Below are 20,286 nucleotides of genomic sequence, written 5' to 3' on the forward strand. Positions count from 1 at the left end.
AACATTTGATAACCTGGTATTAGAATTCTCTGTTTTAGTACATTTTTGCCTTATTTTGATAGTCTCTTACTTTTCTTCCTTTTTTGAAGTTGACAAATGGGTAGGTGTAAAACTATCATAAAATAGCATTAACATTAAATATTTTTAAACGTTGAGAAATTGATACACAAGAGGTTTCTCTAGTTGGTGGAAAAATAAATGGATTTTTCTATGCCTTAAGAAGTTGATTGAAAGTGACATTAGGGAGATAAAAAGAAAACCATTTCTAAAAGTCTGTAATTTGGAAATATTTGACATCACAAGCTGTCTTCACTGTAGGCTTTTCCAGAGATGAGGAAGATGAGAACAGTAATAGATGAATTATTTCGAGTAAATACAGTGTGTGTCCTAGCTCACTTTCTGTTGCTGTGATATAAACCTATCAGAACCAACTTGGCAGAAAGGCTTTATTTCATTTAGAGCTTCCAGGTCACATCCATCACTGAAGGAAGTCTGGGCAAGAACTCACGGCCGGAATCTGGAGGCAGGAACAGAAGCAGAGACTATGCTTCCTGGCTTCCGCCATTTGCTTTTTTGTTTGTTTACTTGCTTGTTGTTTGCTTTTTTTCCTTTATTTAATTTTTTTGTGTGTGTGCATGTATGTCTTCACCACATATGTGCCTGGTACCTGCAGAGGCTAGAAGAAGATACTGAATCCTGGAACTAGGTTACACACAATTTTGAGCTTCCATGTGGTTGCTTGGAATTGAACCCAGGTCCTCTGGAAGAGCAGCCAGCACTCTTAACTGCTGAGACATCTCTCCAGCCCCTTCATTTGCTTTCCTCTTCAACTCAGGATTACCTGCCAGGGGTGCTCACAGTGGGCTGGGCCCTCCTACATCAATCTTTAATTAAGAAAGTACCCGACAGATATTCCCACAGGCCAATCTGATGGGGACAATACCTTAGTTGCTGTTTCCTCTCCCAGGTAACTGGAGTTTGTGTCAAGTTGACAAACCAGCAGTGTCCAGACCCAGAGACTTAAAATTAAGTAATTGTTGTAGAGTCATAGGTCAGAACTCTCCAGGCTGAATCTAAAGTCTGTACTCTTTTATTATTTTGTTATCTATAAGGCAGTAGAACTGAAACACAAATACTAAAGTAACCAGAAATGTGTGTGGGGGTTTGTGTGCACACATGAAGTCTTGTATCTAGACGTACACTGAGGGACTAGGTAGGGGCTGAGGTAGAAATGTGTACAGGATACACAGTGGGGTCAGAAAGAGGGAAGCAGCTCTACTACCATCACTTAGTGGCTTGAGCAGCATCATGACAGGTAAGATGCTTTGCCAGTGAGGCATGTGTAGAGAGTAGAGAGACCACGTCAGAACCAAGCAACGTGCACAGTAAATTGTAATCGTGTGTGAAGAGTGTTAAGAGTATAGTGGGCATTAGTTGTTATTTGATGACTAGAAATGGATTGTGGAATCTGTTTAAGGAGCTTAGACATTTACCTTAAGCGTGGAAGGAAACATGGAAAACTTTCAGATGTTTCCATCAAATGATCCTGAGCTAATTGGAGAGCTGCGAGAATTCTCTTGTACTCTTTACTCACCTTTTCCAACTATACATTTTCCTTTGCTTAATTATGCTTGGTGTCCAAGATCCTGTTTTTTCTTTTTTCCTTAAATTATTGCCTAACTCTCCCCTAACTAGTTTAATTTATAATTTCTTTTTTGTTTTTTTCCCCTGTGTTTTCTAAGAGCAGGAACCTTCTCTTATCTAACCACCATGCATTATTGTTAGTGAAACCTATTGTTGGTATAATTCTGTTACCTGTCAGATGTCCTGGTAGTGTTCTTCATAGTGGGCCATCCCCTACCTCCAATCTAGGATCCAGTCTGAGATCATGCTGCCAGGGGAAGGTTTTAAGCATGACATACATTTTAGAAATATCTCCCCTGGGGCTGTACTGGAAAGGTCTGCTTATCAGGGCAGGAGCGTAATAATAAATGAGAAATGATAAACATAGTACCTGCTGGAATAGTAGTATCTGCCATAAAACATTTTAAGTACAAAGAATCTAAAAGGTGGAGATATAAAAATGTGGAGATGGTATCCTAAGAGAGATGGTATCTCCTAAGAGAATGACTCCCAGGTTACTGTCTTGGGAGGGAGGCAGTGGAACAAATTAAAGAATACAAGTGAAGGTGGATTGCTACTGAGCCATATCCAAGGAGAGAAAGTCGGTTGAAGCCATGGGAAGCAGGTGCATTAGAGAAGGGATAAGGAGGAAGAGTCAAAAAAGGAATCACCGAGGAGGGAGAGGCGGTGTTTGCAAGAGGAAGGAGAGGGAGGTAGACACTGCCAGATGCCAGAGCAGTCTCCATGCAAGCTGTGGCTGAGTGTAGTCATTGGGGCTTGCCCATTTGTGCCTGCTGATGTCCTTGACAGGACAGCTCCCCAGAGGTGCTAAGAACAGGAGCCAGGCCACAGGAAGAAACAGAGGGAAGGGAAAGCAGAGACAGGTGAACCCCCTGACTGTTTGCAGATGGTTGCAGAGCAGAGGAGAAAGAACTGGATAAGTCTAGGGAGATTTCTTTTCTTTTCTTAACCCACCACCCTTTAACAGAGAGATTCAAAACTAATTTTGGTTTTCTGGGTGCTGGTGAGGTGATGTGGGGGTTTTTCGATCCAGTAGCACTTGTTTTGCTCAGTTTGGTTAGTTGTTTTCCCTTGGACAGAGTCGTGATGTGTAGAGTTCACATTCATCAGCTGTGGAACCCCTGTAGTCTGCTGGGATTATATGCATGCCTCACCATGCACAGCTGCATGAAACTTTAAAAAAAGATTCATCATTATTATTATGATTAGTTGTATTTCATGTGTGTGGATGTTTCGCCTGCGTGTATATATGTGCACCATGTGTGGGCATGGTATCCCCAGAGACCTGAAGAGAGTGTTGGATTCCTCTGGCATTGGAGTTATAGAAAGTTGTGAGTTGCCATGTGGGTACTGAGAATTAAACCCAGGTCCTCTGGAAGAGTGGCCAGTGCTCTTAACTGCTGAACCATTTCTCCAGCCCCTGCAATGACACTTTTTGAGGACATTAACAGATACAAAGCATGTTCTTTATATCATGGAACATTTGACTTTTTTTCAGTCCTAATCCCAGGAATTAAGAGAAAATGGATTGAGGACATTTGAAACAAAAATTTGGAGACATTAGCAACTTAAAAATTGTGTGTGTGTGTGTGTGTGAATGTTCTTGTGTTTGAGTATAGGTGTGCACATGCTATACAGTGTGTACGTGCTACGGTACATGAGTGAAGGTTAGAGGGTGACCTTGAATGTGGGTACTCACCTTCTTTGAGACAGGCTCTCTTGCTGTTTACCACTGCTGTGTCAGGCTGCCTGGCCTGTGAACTTCCAGGGATTACATACATGAACTCCTCTTCTGGTTTTGTATGTATGTTTGTTCTGGGGATCTAAACTTAGGTCCTTATACTGGCCTTATACTTAATACTTTACCTGGGGAGCCATCTCCTAGACCAAACTTAGTAACTTTATACACACTCTTGCAAGCTTTAATAGTTACTGTGTTTGTCACACACTTTGCCCTGGTTTGTTTTTAATTTAATTTTGTTACATTAGTTTATTGCAATACAGTCACAGATAGAAATATCATACAGCAAGATTAAGGTGGCCACTCAAACACTTTTGCAGCCGTGAATCCCAGTTAACTTTTGTACAGCTAGAATGGCCATTCAGAGGTCAGAACCTCACTTATGATTTTCTACTTTTAGTATCAGTTACATTCTTATGGCCCTGAATCATTTTAAAGGCAATTCAGTATTACACCATTTCACCTATAAACAGCTAAGTAAAGATCAGTGTAGATTTTCTAAGTTCCCCTCTTTAAAGAGACAAAATAAGAACTGAATCCTTAATATAGATGAACTACTTACCTAGCAATGAATTTATCAAAACTTCCCATAAAGCACAGTAAACTTTAGAGAATAAGGAGGCTTACGTATTTCTTTTTGACAGTGAAGTGTTTGATTCCACATTTTTTCAGCAATTTAATTTTAAGGAATCTATGTAAAACCAACTTTGAAGCTCTCTCTTGTGTTTCCCATTTCTCTGTATTCATTGTTATGTTTATCTTTACTGTAATAGTCCAGCTGTCTTCTTGCTTTTTTATTTCCAAATTCTAATTCATCTTCTAGGTGAAAAGTAAAATTTTCCAAATTAAAAAAGGAATAATCATAATATATCCCTGCTTTAAAATACCTGGTTAATTTCAAAGCTATTCCTATGTAAGTAGCATTTTTTTTCTGATACCTTCTGTGAACTCTGTTTCTTCTAATTCTTTTGCTTGCTATACCTAGTGTTTGTCATATTTTGACCTACTGAATGTTTATTTTTAGGAGACAGAGGTTGTCCTAAACACAACAGTCATTTGTGCAAATCCAGACAGAAATCTCTTGTACATCTTCATGGTTGAGGTTTAGTCAAAGTCTCATGTTATCTCTTCTGTAGTTTATCTGACACTATGTTTTGCAGAGTTAGATAATTCTTTGCCCACATTCTTCAGATATATGCTTACAGTGCTTATGTCAGTATGCAATACTTTTTTTATTTTCCTATGTCCTAGGCATCCTCTTGTTTTCACCTTACCTCACAATAAACTGCAGGTTATCTCCAGCAGTCAGCACCGTGACCGTGTGTATGATAAGAATTCAATAGTGTGTTGAAATTAATCACTAGGAAATGAGTAGATGGCTCAACGAGTAAAGTTCTTGCCATGCAAGTATAAAGACATGAGTTCAGATCCCCAGCCTTCACAAAAAACAAAGCAACCAGGCACAGTATACTTCCATGTAATTCCAGCATGGGGGCAGAGATAGGCACTTGAGTTTTACTGATGAGCTAGTGTAGCTGAAATGTATCTGAAATGGCAAACTCTGGGTTCTATAAAAATTCTGTCTCAAAAAACAGTATACAAAATGATAGTGGAAGATACTTAGCCTTGTCTTCTGGCTCTACACACAAACACATGAGCATGCATACCAGTACACTCACTTGTACATGTGTGTTCACACACACACACACACACATACACACACACACACACACACACACATCATTCTTTTTAGTGTTAGCATTTTAGATGTGATTGGACATGTTTTTTATTCCCAACATTTTATTTATGAGGTCGGGTTTTTAAACAAAGCTAAAATAAGAATTCTTTAGTGTATTATAACTTTGAAACATGTTTTATACTATGCAGTAAAGGCCATTTGGGGGTGGGGAGCGTAGGTAATGTATGAAGTAATGAGATCTGTAGTTATCCTGTAGGTCATGAGACAGAAAAATAATAAACAAGATTGTTAACAGAATGACTTGAAGTATGAAAACAGTAGGAAGCCATGAGTTCTTGAGAAACATTGTAGCATTTTCTCTCTCAGAATGTTCAAAGTTTGAAGAGGACTATTAGTAAAGTTTGTTTAGAAAATTTAATAAGAGGGAAACACAGATCTTAGGAACCAGAGCTTATCCTAAACAGTTATTTACATATTTTATCTTGGTTTAATTTTTTGTGAAATAGTAGTTGATAACATGTCTGTCTTGTTACATATATTGTATATAATGTTTTTTTGGTTATTTTAAAAATAATTTCTGTTGCAGTTTTTTCTAAGACCACTAGAATGCAGTATAATGCAACATGTTGTATTGAGAAATGCTTTTTCTCTGTGTGTTTACAATTTTGAGATTACTTTTATTTGGTGTTATCTGATGTCAGGCCAGTTATGTGACTTTTAAGAAGTTAGTGTTACTTTGTGGCAGATGAAATATTTCCGGAAATCTGAAGAATGACAATTGCATTAAGTAAATTGTTTACTTTCTTCTGGGAGTCAGGCAAATATCTCCACAGCTTACCTTCTGATCCTCAAGTATATGGAAATAGATGTGGACATTTTGAGTTGATGAAATCACGGTATTAAGAGACTCATTGGGATATCGAGAAGCATGTTCTAGATAATTTGGTGCCTATAATCTGTAAATTGTCTTAAGACTCTCCTCTATATAAAAAAATACGGTTTTTATCAATAGCTACAAAATGATTATTGAGAAACAATGAAGGATTTCAGTAACTTATATATCAGAGTGAATAATTTTCTTTATCTAATTTTAAATTATATAAAAATCTTAGGATAAGTGTTCCATCATTTTTTAAAACAATTTTAACTTTTATTTTTTGTGTGTGGTTTCTTTTTTTGCCAGTGTATATGTACATGTGTACATATGTATGTACATGCACCATGCATGTGCCTGTTGCTGAGGAGGGCTCCTGATCGCTGGAACTAGGGTTACAGATGATTGTGAGCCATTATGTAGGTACTTTGAATCATGTTTCAAGAAGAGTAACCAGTGCTTTTAGCTAATAACTGATAGTCATCTATCCAGAACACCCTCCACAACCGTCCCCCCATACCATTTTTTTTTAAATAAGGAAGAAATGCTTTCAATTTGGCTATGTTGCCTTTTCCTTCATTCTTACTTTGGTTCTGAAAATTACTTTTATTTGAATATTTTATTGTTGTCTGTCTTAACTTATGAATATTTGCTCACAAAAAACCTTCATCTTGTAGAGAAGAGTTAAAAATACAAATATATTAAGCATATGTATTATTTTTAGTTAATCTTAAAATTTCCTTATGTGGATAATTTTTCTTGTTTTGTTTGCCTTGATCTGAGATGGTTGCATTAGAATACTAGTTCAGTTAGCTGAAAATAATAATACTCTGCTAACTTTAAAAAGAAATTAGACAGTCTTCTTAATTATGTTTTTTTCCTGACTAAAGATAAAGTACATGTTAACCACCACTGCTAGACTATCTCACTGCACAAGGATGACTTCATCTGGGCTTTGCTGTGCTCTGATTGCTCACCATAAGAATATTTGGTGAATTGTAAGTACCGAGTAAGGCACATAACAATATAGATAATGTTTCTTTTTAAGATAAACACAAGTATTGAGACAGGCTAGTCTTAATAAATTAAATTGTATAGTAAAGGCCTCTTTTCTTAATTGTTATAATTCAGCTTAAAATCATTAAGAAATTTTGAATACAGCAGAAACTAGAATTTATGTGGTTCATTCTAGATATAAAATGAAATTTTTTATTCCTAGTATTATCCCTTTGTTTGCTTCGTTATAATGGCAGTTGGTGATTCAACAACCAAAACAGCAAGTTTTTGTTTTTTGTTTTTCGTTGTTGTTTTTGTTACAACTTTGATACCATGGAAATCTAAGCGCCTTTGAAAGTTCTAGGCATGTTTAACCGGGACTGTTGCACACTTATAACTTCTTTTATATATCTTAAAGCTTATTTAACTTATTTTAACATGGTTTGTATTTTCTCATCTCTTTGTTAGAGCCAAATACCACAAGTTGAAATATGGGACAGAACTGAATCAGGGAGACATGAAGCCTCCAAGCTATGATTCTGGTAAGCTTCTTATAATGGAAGTTTAAGTTAAATCTAATATTTTGTAGAAACATTTGAAACTAGAAGTTAGTATCTATTTGCATGTTATTTTTGTTGTCTTGTTTTTGGAAACTAATCATTTCGTATCATGAGATCATTTTGTAGCACTTTCTTTTCTCCATCCCTTTTTTAGTTCACCATGTTCTGCCTATGTTTTACATACAGTAGAAGGTTCATGGGGTGGCTCACCAGCCTACTTCTTAGTGTGTCTTCCTTGCATTAACCAAAACTTTTGGCATGAGAAAGCCAAAGTGCATGCTGTTCTGAAATCCCGTTGAAGAGCAGAACTATGGAAACACGAAGTTTCTTCTCTGACCATACAGGGACTGATGCCTCAGTGGGCTGGGGGTGCGGTTTAGCCTGTATCAGACCCTACGTTCAGTCCTCAGTACTACTAGCAGCAAAAAGCAAACAAACTTGACTCCTTAGGCGAACTTTTTTTCTTAATGGAACACAGGGTATGTTCCTTAGCAGATGTAAATGAAGAGTGAGGAAAATTGTACCAAAGTTATTACCATACTTAATTTCTGTCCTATTTCAGATGTAATTCTTATTCAGATAGTGAAGGTAGTAGCAATCATTTGTATGTCATCTATTAAAATCCCTACCCGTAATTTTAAGAGCTTCATTAACTTTAATGATTTAGTGAAGATATTGTTATTCTCATTTTATCTATGCAAAACTAAATGTCACGAAGTTAGAGAATTTTGCGTGAGGTTAACCAGTAATTAAATGGTGAGGTATATGGAGTGAACTCAGGCTTACCAGACTCAGAAATTCATATTCTTTGCATTTTCCACATTTGAGTACAATGGAGAAGCTTTCCAAAGTGGATTCTAAATGTAATGGTCTCACTTTACATCCCGGAGTATTTCAAGTATGTTCTTAAGGTTCCCCCAAATTCTTAGTTATCTGTTGTCTCTCTGTTGACCTCTAACTTTATTAATTTGAGTTTCCTATGTCTTTTAGCTAATTCAGCTCAGGCTTTGTCAGTCCTGTTTATCATTTCTTTCATTCTTTACACTTTTTCTATTTCATTTATTTCTGCTCCAGTTTTGATAATTTCTTTCCACCTATTCCTTTGGGTTTTTTTTTCTTTTCAAACTATTGAAGTGCATTTTAAGTATTTATTTGGATTCTTATTCTTTTCTTATTTTTCCATTTTAATTGTGTGTATGATATATATGAACATGTGCACATGAACGTGGGTGTAGGTTTCTGTAGAGGCCAGAGCAGGTCACAGGACACGTAGAGCTAGAGTTACAAGTGGTTGTGAGCCAGCTGATGTGGATGCTGGGAACTATACGTACTCCTAACTGCTGAGCCACTTCTCCAGTCCCTCTTTCTGCTTTTTTATTTCTATTTGAGGTATTTTTTTTAAGTTTTAACACTTATGCAAAATTTTATTCATTTTATAATCATTATTTATTTATTTATAGATGACTGTCATGCAGTTGCCCTCATACTTCCTATGTAACTGAGTCAATCTTTCATCTTCTCCTGTCTCTATTTTCTAAGTCTTAGATTATATAGGTGCATCTCATCCTCATTGGTTCAATAAGATATGTTAAAATTTCTTCCATGATAATTTTCATCAAAATGTGGCTTTCTGCATCTCGGTAACACATTGTTAATAAAAAATACTCTTCTTTTTCTTTTACCCCATTGCATGTATAATCTTGTTAATGCCTTATAAAAAAATCTCTCTACATTTAAAGAACAGCAGCATATGCAGGGTTTTAATGGTGTACTCCTGCCTATTTTGATCATGTTTAATGTTCCATATGTTTGATGGATGATTGCCAAGTTTGTTTTTTCATGCAGAATATCATAGGGTAGAATGAAAATTTGTTAGAAAAAGCAGAGAAACCAGAGTGAAATTATAGAGTGATCTCAACCTAAACTGAACTTTTCTTTGGCATGAATTTCTTTCATAAATCATAAATGGAGACCTATAGCAAAACTTTAATATCTATCCAGCTGAAACTAACATTCAGTGTTTTATATAAAGCAAGGCATCGTGGGTAGTAGCCAGTGCATTTTCTTTTAGTATGTTATTAAGTCATTATATATCAGTCACAATCACCAATGAGGCAGTTACTCTGAATTTTAGTATTTTGTCCATAGCAACTGCAGAACAGAAATGCCCTTATTTGTTCAATTGAAGAAACAATCCTTTCTCATCACACATAGCTTTTGAGAGGTATTTGCTCTTCAAAACTATGGAAGAAAATAATAGAATATTCAGTTTATGATTTCTTATAATCACAACATTTAAAAATAATGTTATCAGTATAAATAATGATCTACTTAAGAAATGTAGTATTATCAGTGATGACACTCTAGCCTAATTTAGGACAGTTACCTTAAAATATATTGATCTATTTTATATAAATGTGTGTGTCACACATTTTTTTTTATTGATTTTTATTGAGCTTTACAGTTTGCTCTCCTCTCTGCCTCTCCCCTCCCCGCTTCAAACCTCCCCCAAGGTCCCCATGCTCCCAGTTTATTCAGGATATCTTGTCTTTTTCTACTTCCCATGTAGATTAGATCTATGTATGTCTCTCTTAGGGTCCTCATTGTTATCTAAGTTCTCTGGGATTGTGGTTTGTAGGCTGGCTTTCTTTGCTTTATGTTTAAAAACCACCTATTAGTGAGTATATGTGATAATTGTCTTTCTGGGTCTGGGTTACCTCACTCAAAATAATGTTTTCCAGCTTCATCCATTTTCCTGCAAATTTCAAGCTGTCGTTATTCTTTTCTGCTGTGTAGTACTCCATTGTGTAAATGTACCACTTTTTCCTTATCTATTCTGCTGAAGGGCATATAGGTTGTTTCCAGATTCTAGCTATGACAAACAAAGCTGCTGTGAACATAGTTGAGCACATGTCCTTGTGGGACAATTGAGCATCCTTTGGAAATATACCCAAAAGTGGTATTACTGGGTCTTGAGGAAGGTTGTTTCCTAATTTTCTGAGAAATCGCCAAACTGACATTCAAAGGGGTTGTACCAGCTTGCATTCCCACCAGCAATGCAGGAGTGTTCCCTTTTCCCCACAACCTCTCCAACGTAAGTTGTCACCTATTTGAGGTATTTAAAGCTATAAGTTTCCCTCTTAGGTTTGCTTTCATTTTATCTCAGAGTGTTTGGTATATTGTGTTTTCATTTCATTCCAAGAATTTTTTTCCTTTCTTTATTCTTCAGTGGTCCATTCATCATTTAATATTGTCTTGTCTTACTTTGCTTTGTCCTGTTTTGTTTCGCCAAGGTCTCACTATGTAGCCTCTGCTGTCATGGAACTCTCTGTAAACCATGCAGGTCTCACAAAGATCTGCCTGCCTCTGCCTCCAAGACCTGGGACTAAGGTCTGTGCACCACACTAGCTTGACACTTACTATGATTTTAGTCTCCATTACTTTTTGTGTTTTCTGTAGTTTCCTTTGTTCTGTTATCAAGCTTTATTGCATTGTGGTCAGAGAGAATACATGGAGTTATTTCAATTTTTCAAATTTGTTGAGAGTTGCCTTATGTGGCAGAACATGTCTATTTTAGAGAAACTTCCATGGGCCGTTGAGAGGAATTTTATAAGGTTTGGGCAGAAAATTCTGTAGATATCTGTTAAGTCTATTTTGTACTTGATGATATTTAACTTTAATGTTTCTATTTTCATGTGGAAACCAGCCCATTTGTAAAACTGGCAATTGAAGTGACCTGCCATTACTTTATTAAATGTGGTTAAATCTGGCTTAATGTTTTCTAGTATTTCATGAATTCGGATGCCCTGGGTTTGATGCTTAAATGCCTACAATTATAATATGGTCTGTGGGTTGTTATCTTGATCAGAAGGAAGTGGCCTTCTTTACTTTTTCTGATTAGTTTTGGCTGATGTCCATTTGTCAGGTAATAGAGTAGTGATATATCTTCTTTTTTCCTGGTCCATTTGGGTATAGTTACTTTCTTTGGATCCATTCACTCAGTATCTATTCTTGAGCATGAGGTGTATTTCTTGTAGACAAGAGAAAGGTGGACCCTGTTTTCTAGGACAGTTGGTTCTAATATAGTTGTATCTTTTAATTGGGGGTTTGAGGGCCCTGGTACTTGGAACTGTTATTGGAAGGTAGGTATTAATCACTGTCATTGTTGATTTTGTGATGTGTGGTAGTCTTATTTGGCTTACCTGTTAGCCTGTCACCATTAATCTTTTTCCCATTAGCCTACTGAGAATGCTCATCCTCCTGTTCATCCCAGAGTGTTCCTTGTATTCGCTGTAGGCCGGTTGTTAGTCACAAAGTTCCCACCAAGAAGTCAGCTTTATTCTCATGGGCCTGCTGTATATGGAACCTTAGACTTTATTTCTTTCATCCACTTTTCCTCCACTTTTCCCCTGTATATTTAGTGTGGGGAGTTCTTCTCGGGTCTTGTTTGCTCTGTATACTCCTTGTACTGAATGGGTGTCCATTGCCAGGATTTTATTGGAGATGTGATTGACGCCTTTGACCTGGAATTATTTTTTTTCTTTCTCTTATGTCTATAATTCATAAATTTGGTCTTCTTGTGGTATTTCAATAATCGGTGAATTTTATTAATTTTTTTAAAAATTGCCATTGTCTTTTTAATTGGTGGAGCCTGAGAGGATAGAACCCAGGGGAACTAGTCTCTTGCTTGGCAGTGTAAGCAACTGGAAGGGCCCGAGGCAGAGTGGTGGGCTGAACAGGTTGGCAGCCCTAAAACAGGCCCTGTCTGCTGGTGAGCTCAGCTAGGGTCCTATAGGCAGCGTTTCATTCTGAGAACCTGAAGCTCCCAGATCAGCTAGACAGACTGGCCAGTAAACCTCAGGTACCTCTCTGTCACCAGTTCCCCAGTGGTGGGATTATTAAACACACACTGGTTTATTTTGTTTGTTTGTTTGTTTTGTTTTGTTTTAAAATTTGTTTTAAATTTATTTATGTTTTATGTATGTGTGTTCAGCATGCCAGAGAGGGCATCAGATCCTATTATAGATGGTTGTAGCCACCATGTGGGTGCTGGGAATTGAACTCAGGACCTGAGGAAGAACAGCCAGTGCTCTTAACCACTGAGCCCCTTGTTTTGTTTTTTAAAATAATTTTACTTTTGTAAATATGAGTGCTAGGATTTAACTCAAAGTTACATGTTTATGTAGCAAGTGCTTTACTGGTTGAACCAGGACCCTGAAGCTCCGGCAAAAAACATCATTAAAAAAGGAAAAATAGGCAATTTTTCAAAAGACTATCATAGGTATGTAGTATCTGATTCAAATCTGTGTGTTTATCTCAGTGCTTTGATTAAAGACCGCTGTGTGTGTGTGTTTCAATTATTTTAGTCACCTCCACCATAGAATTTATAGAGCTGTTTAGTAGTACAAAGGTCTAGTTACTTTGCATAAAAGAATTTTATTGGGGTTCCATAAATGGCTTAGCGATGAAAAGATTGAGAACCCAGACTGGGCTTCAACTTTTGATCTTCCTGTCTCCACCTCCCAAGTGTAGATTGTAAACGTGTGCTAGCATGCCTGATTTCCTGAAGTGCTTGGGATAGAGCCCATGCATGGCGTTACCCACGGAACCACATCATATCCCTAGCTGAGATCATTTCTTTCATTCGTTCCTTTGTTCATTTTGTTTTATTTTGCTTTGTTTTGAGACAGGATTACTCTGTGTAGTCCTGGCTGTCCTAGAATTCACTCTGTAGACCAGGCTGGCCTCTAACATCAGCTCTCTAAACACCTGCCTCTGCCTCCCAAGTACTGGGACTAAAAGTGTGTGCCGCCACCACCACCTGGCTCTGAGATATTTTGTTTACATATTTGTATCAGACTGTTTGGGGGTTTTGTTTATTTTTCTTTTACCACTTCTAGGTTTTATAATATTTCTATTTACTTCTCAAGGGAGGAAAATTCTCAGGCTAGTGAAAAATGAAAGAAAAAAATGTCTTTATTCTTAATTCTGTTGCTCTAAAGAGAATCCAATAGAGATACTTAATGATATAGAATTTTTTATTACTAAGATTTTAGTTAAAAAGTTTATATTGACCTAAAACATAACTCTTATAAGTTACAATTTTTGTATTCTTAACCTTATAATGTTTATTGGACACTGTTTATGAATTGGGTTGCCTAAACATGTCAAATAAGTCAATTTCATTATGATAATAATCTCTAGATGAAGGCAATGAAACAGAGGTGCAGCCGCAGCAAAACAGCCAGTTGATGTGGAAACAAGGCCGTCAGCTACTCAGACAGTAAGTACTGAAGGTTAGATGCACAACTTGCTGAAAACGAGAAAACTTTTGTTTGTATTTTGTTTTAAAAGATTTATTTATTTATTCGGTATACTGTGTTCTGCCTGCATGTATGTCTTCATGCCAGAAGAGGAGAGGGCTAGATGGCTATGAGCCACTATGTGGTTGCTGGAAATTGAACTCAGGACCTCTAGGAGAACAGCCAGTGCTCTTAACCTCGACGCCATCTCTCAGCACCCTTGTTTTTATTTTTAACTCATTAAGTTTCCCTTGTATTATACCACAGATGAGAGTAGTAAATAGTAAGGTAGTTTTTAAAAAGCTTAATTGATTTACTATTTGTTTTTCATATTTCATTTTCCCCTCACTGTTGGAATTTCTGTAGTTAAAAGAATCTGTGTCGTCATTCTCATTTCATTAGTGCTCTAAACATGGATGTTTCACACAAACCGGTAAGGACTCCCATATATATTTCTGTTACAAGTCTTCTCAGGACACTGAAGAACTCTTTGGGTCCCTGAATTTTGCAGGTGCTGCCCAACATCTACTTTCTCCTATATGCATAACTAGGGGTCTACAGAGGTCCTGATGTTAAGTCAAAGACTAGATCTGTAGTCTGGGAAACTAGCATACTGAAGTATGCCAAAATAAAAGACTAGATCTGTAGTCTTGGAAACTGGTGTACCGATGTATGCCAAAATAAAAGAAAATTTGTTCTGTTTTGAACTTTTAGAATGGCTTGTTAGTAGTTTATTTCTCAGATTTTTAAAGTAGATTAATGCCATCCACTACATTTGAGTATAGAAAGAGAACGTCACAACATTTCGTGCCTGTCTTTTATCTAGGCAAAGTTAGAAAAAAATTAAACTATTACATGGATTTTCATTACTGTTCTCACTTTAGTCTTAACTATGACATGTATTGTCCTTTTAAATTTATTTTTGGTACTGTGATATTTTGGTTCTGTCAGTTGCCAAGCCTCACAAATGACCTACTCTTGAGCCTCACATACCTCCTGTTTGCTTGTTTACTCGTGTCTTTATTGTCATGCACTCATTAAGTTGCCTAGGCTTGTCTTGAATTTGTAACATTCCTTCCTGAACCTCCTCGATAGCACACACCTGTCACTAACGCGGTTGAGGAGGCTCAGGAAGGAGTATTACAAATTCAAGGCTAGTCTAAGTAACTTAATGAGTTTTGTAAACAGAAATTTGTGATTTAATGTTGTTGCCAAAGTGAGGTGCATACCAAATATTAATTATTAAGAAAAATATCCTGGAGATGGCCCAGTAGTTTCAAGCACTGGCTATTTTTTCAGAGGCCCTGGTTTGGTTTCCATAACCAATATGGTGATTCAGCACCATTTGTAACTGCAGTTCCAGGGCATCTGATGTGCTGTTCTGACTGCTGCAGACACCAGACACTCACGTGGTACACACACGCACGCATGCATGCAAAACATTCAAGCACATGAATAAGCCTAAAACCTATGTCTTACTTTATTACAGTAGTTTTCAAAACATCTGATTAAATTCAATAAGTATAAATTTTTAAATCAAGACTTTTCTGTAGATACTGAATGGAAGTGAAAAGTGAACATCTTGATTTAATAAGATATATTGATCACATAGCTTTGTGAGGTGTCTTTCATCTTTCCTTTGGTAGAATACACACCTACTGTATAAAGAAATGTGTGTCATCTGCCATGACATCCATGTCGTTTCCTTTGTTCTGGGTCCACCACTACCACTTTTGATCTTTTAAAACAAGTTATTATCAACATAATAACTGATTATTGGACTCTTGGTTGCTTTTGTGTATATTATGGGTGGTATTAGGACTCCTTGATGAGTATAGAAACAGTTTAATCAAACTAAGGCTGCACATCATGGAAGTGGCAGAGATGGGCTTAAGACCTAGATATGACTGCATACGCTATGCTCTTCTTTACTGTGCCTCTGACTCCCTGGAACTTCACACACTGATATGAGTCTGTATACCTCATGCCCCACAATTTAATTGTCTGTTTTGTTTTAGAATTTCTCAAGACAGAAATGTCTCTTCTACAAGTGACTGTTATGAAAAATGTTATCCTTTTCTATGTTCTGGAAAGAAGCCATTTAGATTAGAAACATTCTCTCCAGATTTCAGTTAATGACACTTCACATAAGAAATGCTAAAAACAACTGGAGCCATTATTGTAAAATAGTGATGGTAGAGTTTGGAGGGGATTGTTCTATTCTTCCTAAAGAAAAAAGTGTGCTCTGAAACACACTGAAGAACAGTTTCTTCTTAGGATAAATGAATAGTGTTATTGTATACTTCTTCAGTTTTTCTCAGTGACTATAGAGGCTGGTACTGCAAGAGACAGCTCCATCTGCAGCTGGAATATTATTAGCAAGTCTTACTGACATAGTACTGTTCTGTTGATCCCTATGTAGTCAGTGAGTTTGAAGAAATACTTTTATTTACATTTTAAATTTTACAATGCTAATTCCTGTGTGACTGAATTGTAAGGACCGTCTTTGTGCAGGTATCTCCAGGAGGTCGGCTACACAGATACTATTCTAGATGTGAAATCCAAAAGAGTACGAGCATTGTTGGGCTTTTCAAGTGATGTCACTGACAGGGAAGATGACAAAAACCAGGACTCGGCTATAAATGGCACAGAGGCTGAAGTTAAGGAGACAGCAATGATTGGGTGAGTATTTTAACTGGGAATTGTTTTAGCTATAACTTCAGTTTTTATTGAATAGTTTTGGTGTGGAAGGCATTGAACTTTTGATGGTGACTTAGTAATAAGTTTAGTTAATTAAATGTTATAATATAAAAGTTTCAATTAGAAACCTTTATGATTATTTTATTTCAGGAACATAATTTTTGTTTAAGGTATTTTATTTGCTTTAAATTGAGGTATTTAACAGATTTTAGTATCTTGAAGCTTTTTTTTAACCACTGTTGAATCTCATAAAAGATGTTCCAATTAAATACAGATATGCAATAATGATGTTTTATTGATGAAACAGAAATCAGAAAGTAAATATTTTCTTAACCATTTCATGTATAACATAATATTGTACCTTATCTTTCCTTTGATATAAAATAGCTATTTTAAATATATATGTGTATACATACATATACATATAATTTGAATAGATTATAAAAATTCAAAAATTATTTGAACTATTTGATTTTTGTTTCAGACCACAGACCATAGACATACTTTACTTAAATGAACATAAGTAGTTTAATAGAATTATTCTTTATTAGAGAAATTTGTCATAAGTCTTCACTGAATAAAAAAAAAAACCCAAAGATTCTGTGAATGTCTAAGTCTGTGTTGACTTTGTCTTAATACATATTTAGGATAAAAGAATGGTTGATTGAGCTCTGTAAATTTCTTTGGAAAAACATTTCCTGTTGTTTGAAATATAAAAATAAAGAATTAGATAAAGGTCCAAAACAAATTATAAATACATGTCTTTTGACCTTTTAAAATTGCAACACAATTCTCTTTAGAGACACACAGAAGTGCATGCTGTGAATTGGTTGTATTTTTTCCCCTTTGAAGTTAAGTCAATATATTTGTTATATCGGTGTGGAAACTTACATTAGAGGTCAAAGAAGAGTTACGGAGGAGAAAGGCTAGAGAAAGATGGAGGCAGAGCTACTTAAGACAATATGTATGATTATATTAACATGAAGATAACCTGTGCTCGCTCAGTAGGGGACTCTGTATTGGAGCCGCTCTTTTAGACAGCTAAGACTGAAGATGACGGAAGTGCTTGCATACTTCTTTTTTTTTTCTTTTTTTCTTGTTTTTTGAGACAGGGTTTCTCTGTGGCTTTTGGAGCCTGTCCTGGAACTAGTAGCTCTTGTAGACCAGAGCCTGGCCTTGAACTCACAGAGACCCACCTGCCTCTGCCTCCCAGAGTGCTGGGATTAAAGGCGTGCGCCACCACTGCCCAACTTTGACTACTTCTTGTCTTACCTTTTTAATTAATCCACAGAAATGTAATAGATGGGAAACAATGTAGACCATATTATAGTTAGGGGGTCATATATAATATAAACATAAGTTACTAAAGTCTGTCAGCAGTTAATTTTTATGGTGACATTTTGAAATATTACCTGAGTATGGTTGTACATGTTTTGAACCAGAAAATCCGAGTTAACGGATTCTGCCTCTGTGCTGGACAATTTCAAATTCCTTGAAAACGCAGCTGCAGATTTCAGTGATGAAGATGAGGACGAGGACATTGATGGAAGAGAGAAAAGTGTCATTGATACCTCAACAGTGAGTTAGAAAACTCATTTTTCAATACTTTACGTGTCATAATGCATATGTTAAAAAGCCCATGTCCTTTACATCTTGAGTACTTAAATTCTTTTCACGAATTTCGGGCAAATAAAGTGTTTTTTATTACTGACTTTAATTTCAATAATATTTTTAGGATAGAATCTTTCCCATAGAGTACTCAGACCTTTTCTTTGCTCATTAAATGAAGCAGCATCTCCATAAAACTGCAGAGATGCTGAATGCTGCATGTTGTAACAATGCCCTGGTGTTGATAATTCTGACAGGAGAACTGACGGACACGTGGTGGTGCCTGATGGCAGCTGGCATCAGCTCTGAGACTTGTAGTTTTTGTCTCTCTTAGGAGAACTGCTGCACAGACAGTGTCTGCAGATTTCAGGAATTTCCCATGTCTTTCTTCAGTTGTTTAGAATTCGTAGGTGTTTTTATTCCATCTTTATTAAAGTTTATTGACTTAACCATACATTCCCTACAGTAAGAAGTGTCTCTAAGTTGCTGTTCCTTCTTTCTCTAGTCTCTTCCCTCCTTCTTTTCCCCCTTTATTTCCTTTTCTCCTTTCACTGTTTCCTCTTTCTCCTTTTTAAAGTAAGGAATGAAGACATGCTTCAGTCTGTTTAGCCAAGCGTCTGCATTTTCTCAGTGCACTAATCATTTACATTGCTGATCCTAGCCCTGTCATAGATACATTTGAATATCAAATGTCACTCAAATTTTCCTTCACTAAACAAGTTATAATAGTATGTGCTGGCCTAAATGTCTGTCACTTTTTCTTTGTCTTAATTATCTGAAGTTGTATGGTTCCTTATGGTTTTTGATGTGATGACTATTTTGAGATACCATTTTCCTATTAAAAAAAACTTATTCATAGCAGATAGCATAGTAGCAAATAACTCTCGTGTTATATGTTTCTTTGTTGGTAATTATATCAATCTAAATAAATTGACTTTAAAAGTATGTTCAATGATCAGATTGAAAATTTCTAACAGTAGCCTAACCATTTGCTTTCCTAATTCCTAACCATTTAATTTCTTTTTATGTAATAATATTCTTAAGTACTGATGACATTCTAGTTAGCACAGACCATAAGCTATTATGAGTATGTGTGAAGGTGCATCTGTTGGAAACAGACTTACCTATTCGCCACATTTAAATACTGGGTTCAGAAGGCTTTTCTCCTTCATCTTCTTCTCATGGTAGGCATTGAACCCAACTCTTTTGTTTACTAGGCAAATGCAACACACCAGCCCAAGAAGAAAACGATATTTAAACAACTGGCTATTTTTCTTAACAGTTTTATTAAGTTTTACATCGTGTTGTGTAAATTTTCATGTTAGCCACAGCCTGATAGGTGCGTGTCAGAAGGATTCTTAAAAGCTTTCACTATTTAGAATGGTAAGCATGACTTAGGAAATGAATTAAATTCTATACAGAGAAATTGATTGAAATTTGTCCTTTTAAAATGCTCATAGAACAAGTAGGTTTTTAAAACATTTTAAAGTGAGGCATGCTGATACACACCTTTGCTCCCAGCACTCTGGAGACAGGAAGGAGGATCTCTATAAGTTCTTGGCCCTGCTGGTCTACACAGCGAGTTCTAGGATAGCCAAGACTACACAGAGAGACACTGTTTTGTTTTTAAGTTTTTTTAAAAATTAAAGTTTAATTTGAACTGAGAGAATACGACTCTTAGGTACTGTTGACTGCATTTAGGCTGTTGTCATGGTGTCTCTGTGGCTGCACACTCTGCTCTTTCTTTCTGCTTGGTTTCAGGGTTTTCATGTTCCTTGTGTTACCATCTAGAACATTTTCATCTTTTGTTCAACCTCTTTTCTCATAACGTCATCAGCATATCATCCTCATCACCTTAGAAGAGTTAGGATCCTGAAATTGTACATGCATTAAAATGTTATTTCTTTTGGCGTGAGAGACAATTTCTGCTGAAACATTCTCCTCATTCAAGAACTTATGGGGAAGCAACAATGGAATTAGGAACTGTTAGGTGCTGTCTTAGTAATTAAGGAATACTGATTTTTCATGCTAGGATCACTAGGATTCTAGTGATTTTCAGAGTTGTCTTTTTTTTCTAATCTGCTTGAAACTCAATCTAGCTTATAACTCATTTCTTTTTTATCCTTGTTTATGTTTTTAATGGCCTCTCTTTCTTTAATTAT

At 36.3% G+C, this 20,286-nt stretch overlaps 1 protein-coding gene across 2 annotated transcripts in view; it reads left to right on the plus strand.

Moving 5' to 3' along the window:
* Strn (striatin) overlaps window positions 1-20,286 on the plus strand; it is a 94,076-nt gene that overhangs the window by 43,756 nt on the left and 30,034 nt on the right. For both annotated transcript variants that reach the window (XM_048416035.3, XM_048416037.3), the window contains exons 3-6: window positions 7,423-7,496; window positions 13,719-13,797; window positions 16,331-16,498; window positions 17,959-18,094. In XM_048416035.3, the coding sequence (XP_048271992.2) occupies window positions 7,423-7,496; window positions 13,719-13,797; window positions 16,331-16,498; window positions 17,959-18,094 (457 nt within the window). The remainder of the gene's footprint in view (window positions 1-7,422; window positions 7,497-13,718; window positions 13,798-16,330; window positions 16,499-17,958; window positions 18,095-20,286) is intronic.

Source organism: Myodes glareolus, chromosome 6, assembly GCF_982192425.1.
Source record: "Myodes glareolus chromosome 6, mMyoGla1.1, whole genome shotgun sequence".
Lineage (NCBI taxonomy): Eukaryota > Metazoa > Chordata > Mammalia > Rodentia > Cricetidae > Myodes > Myodes glareolus.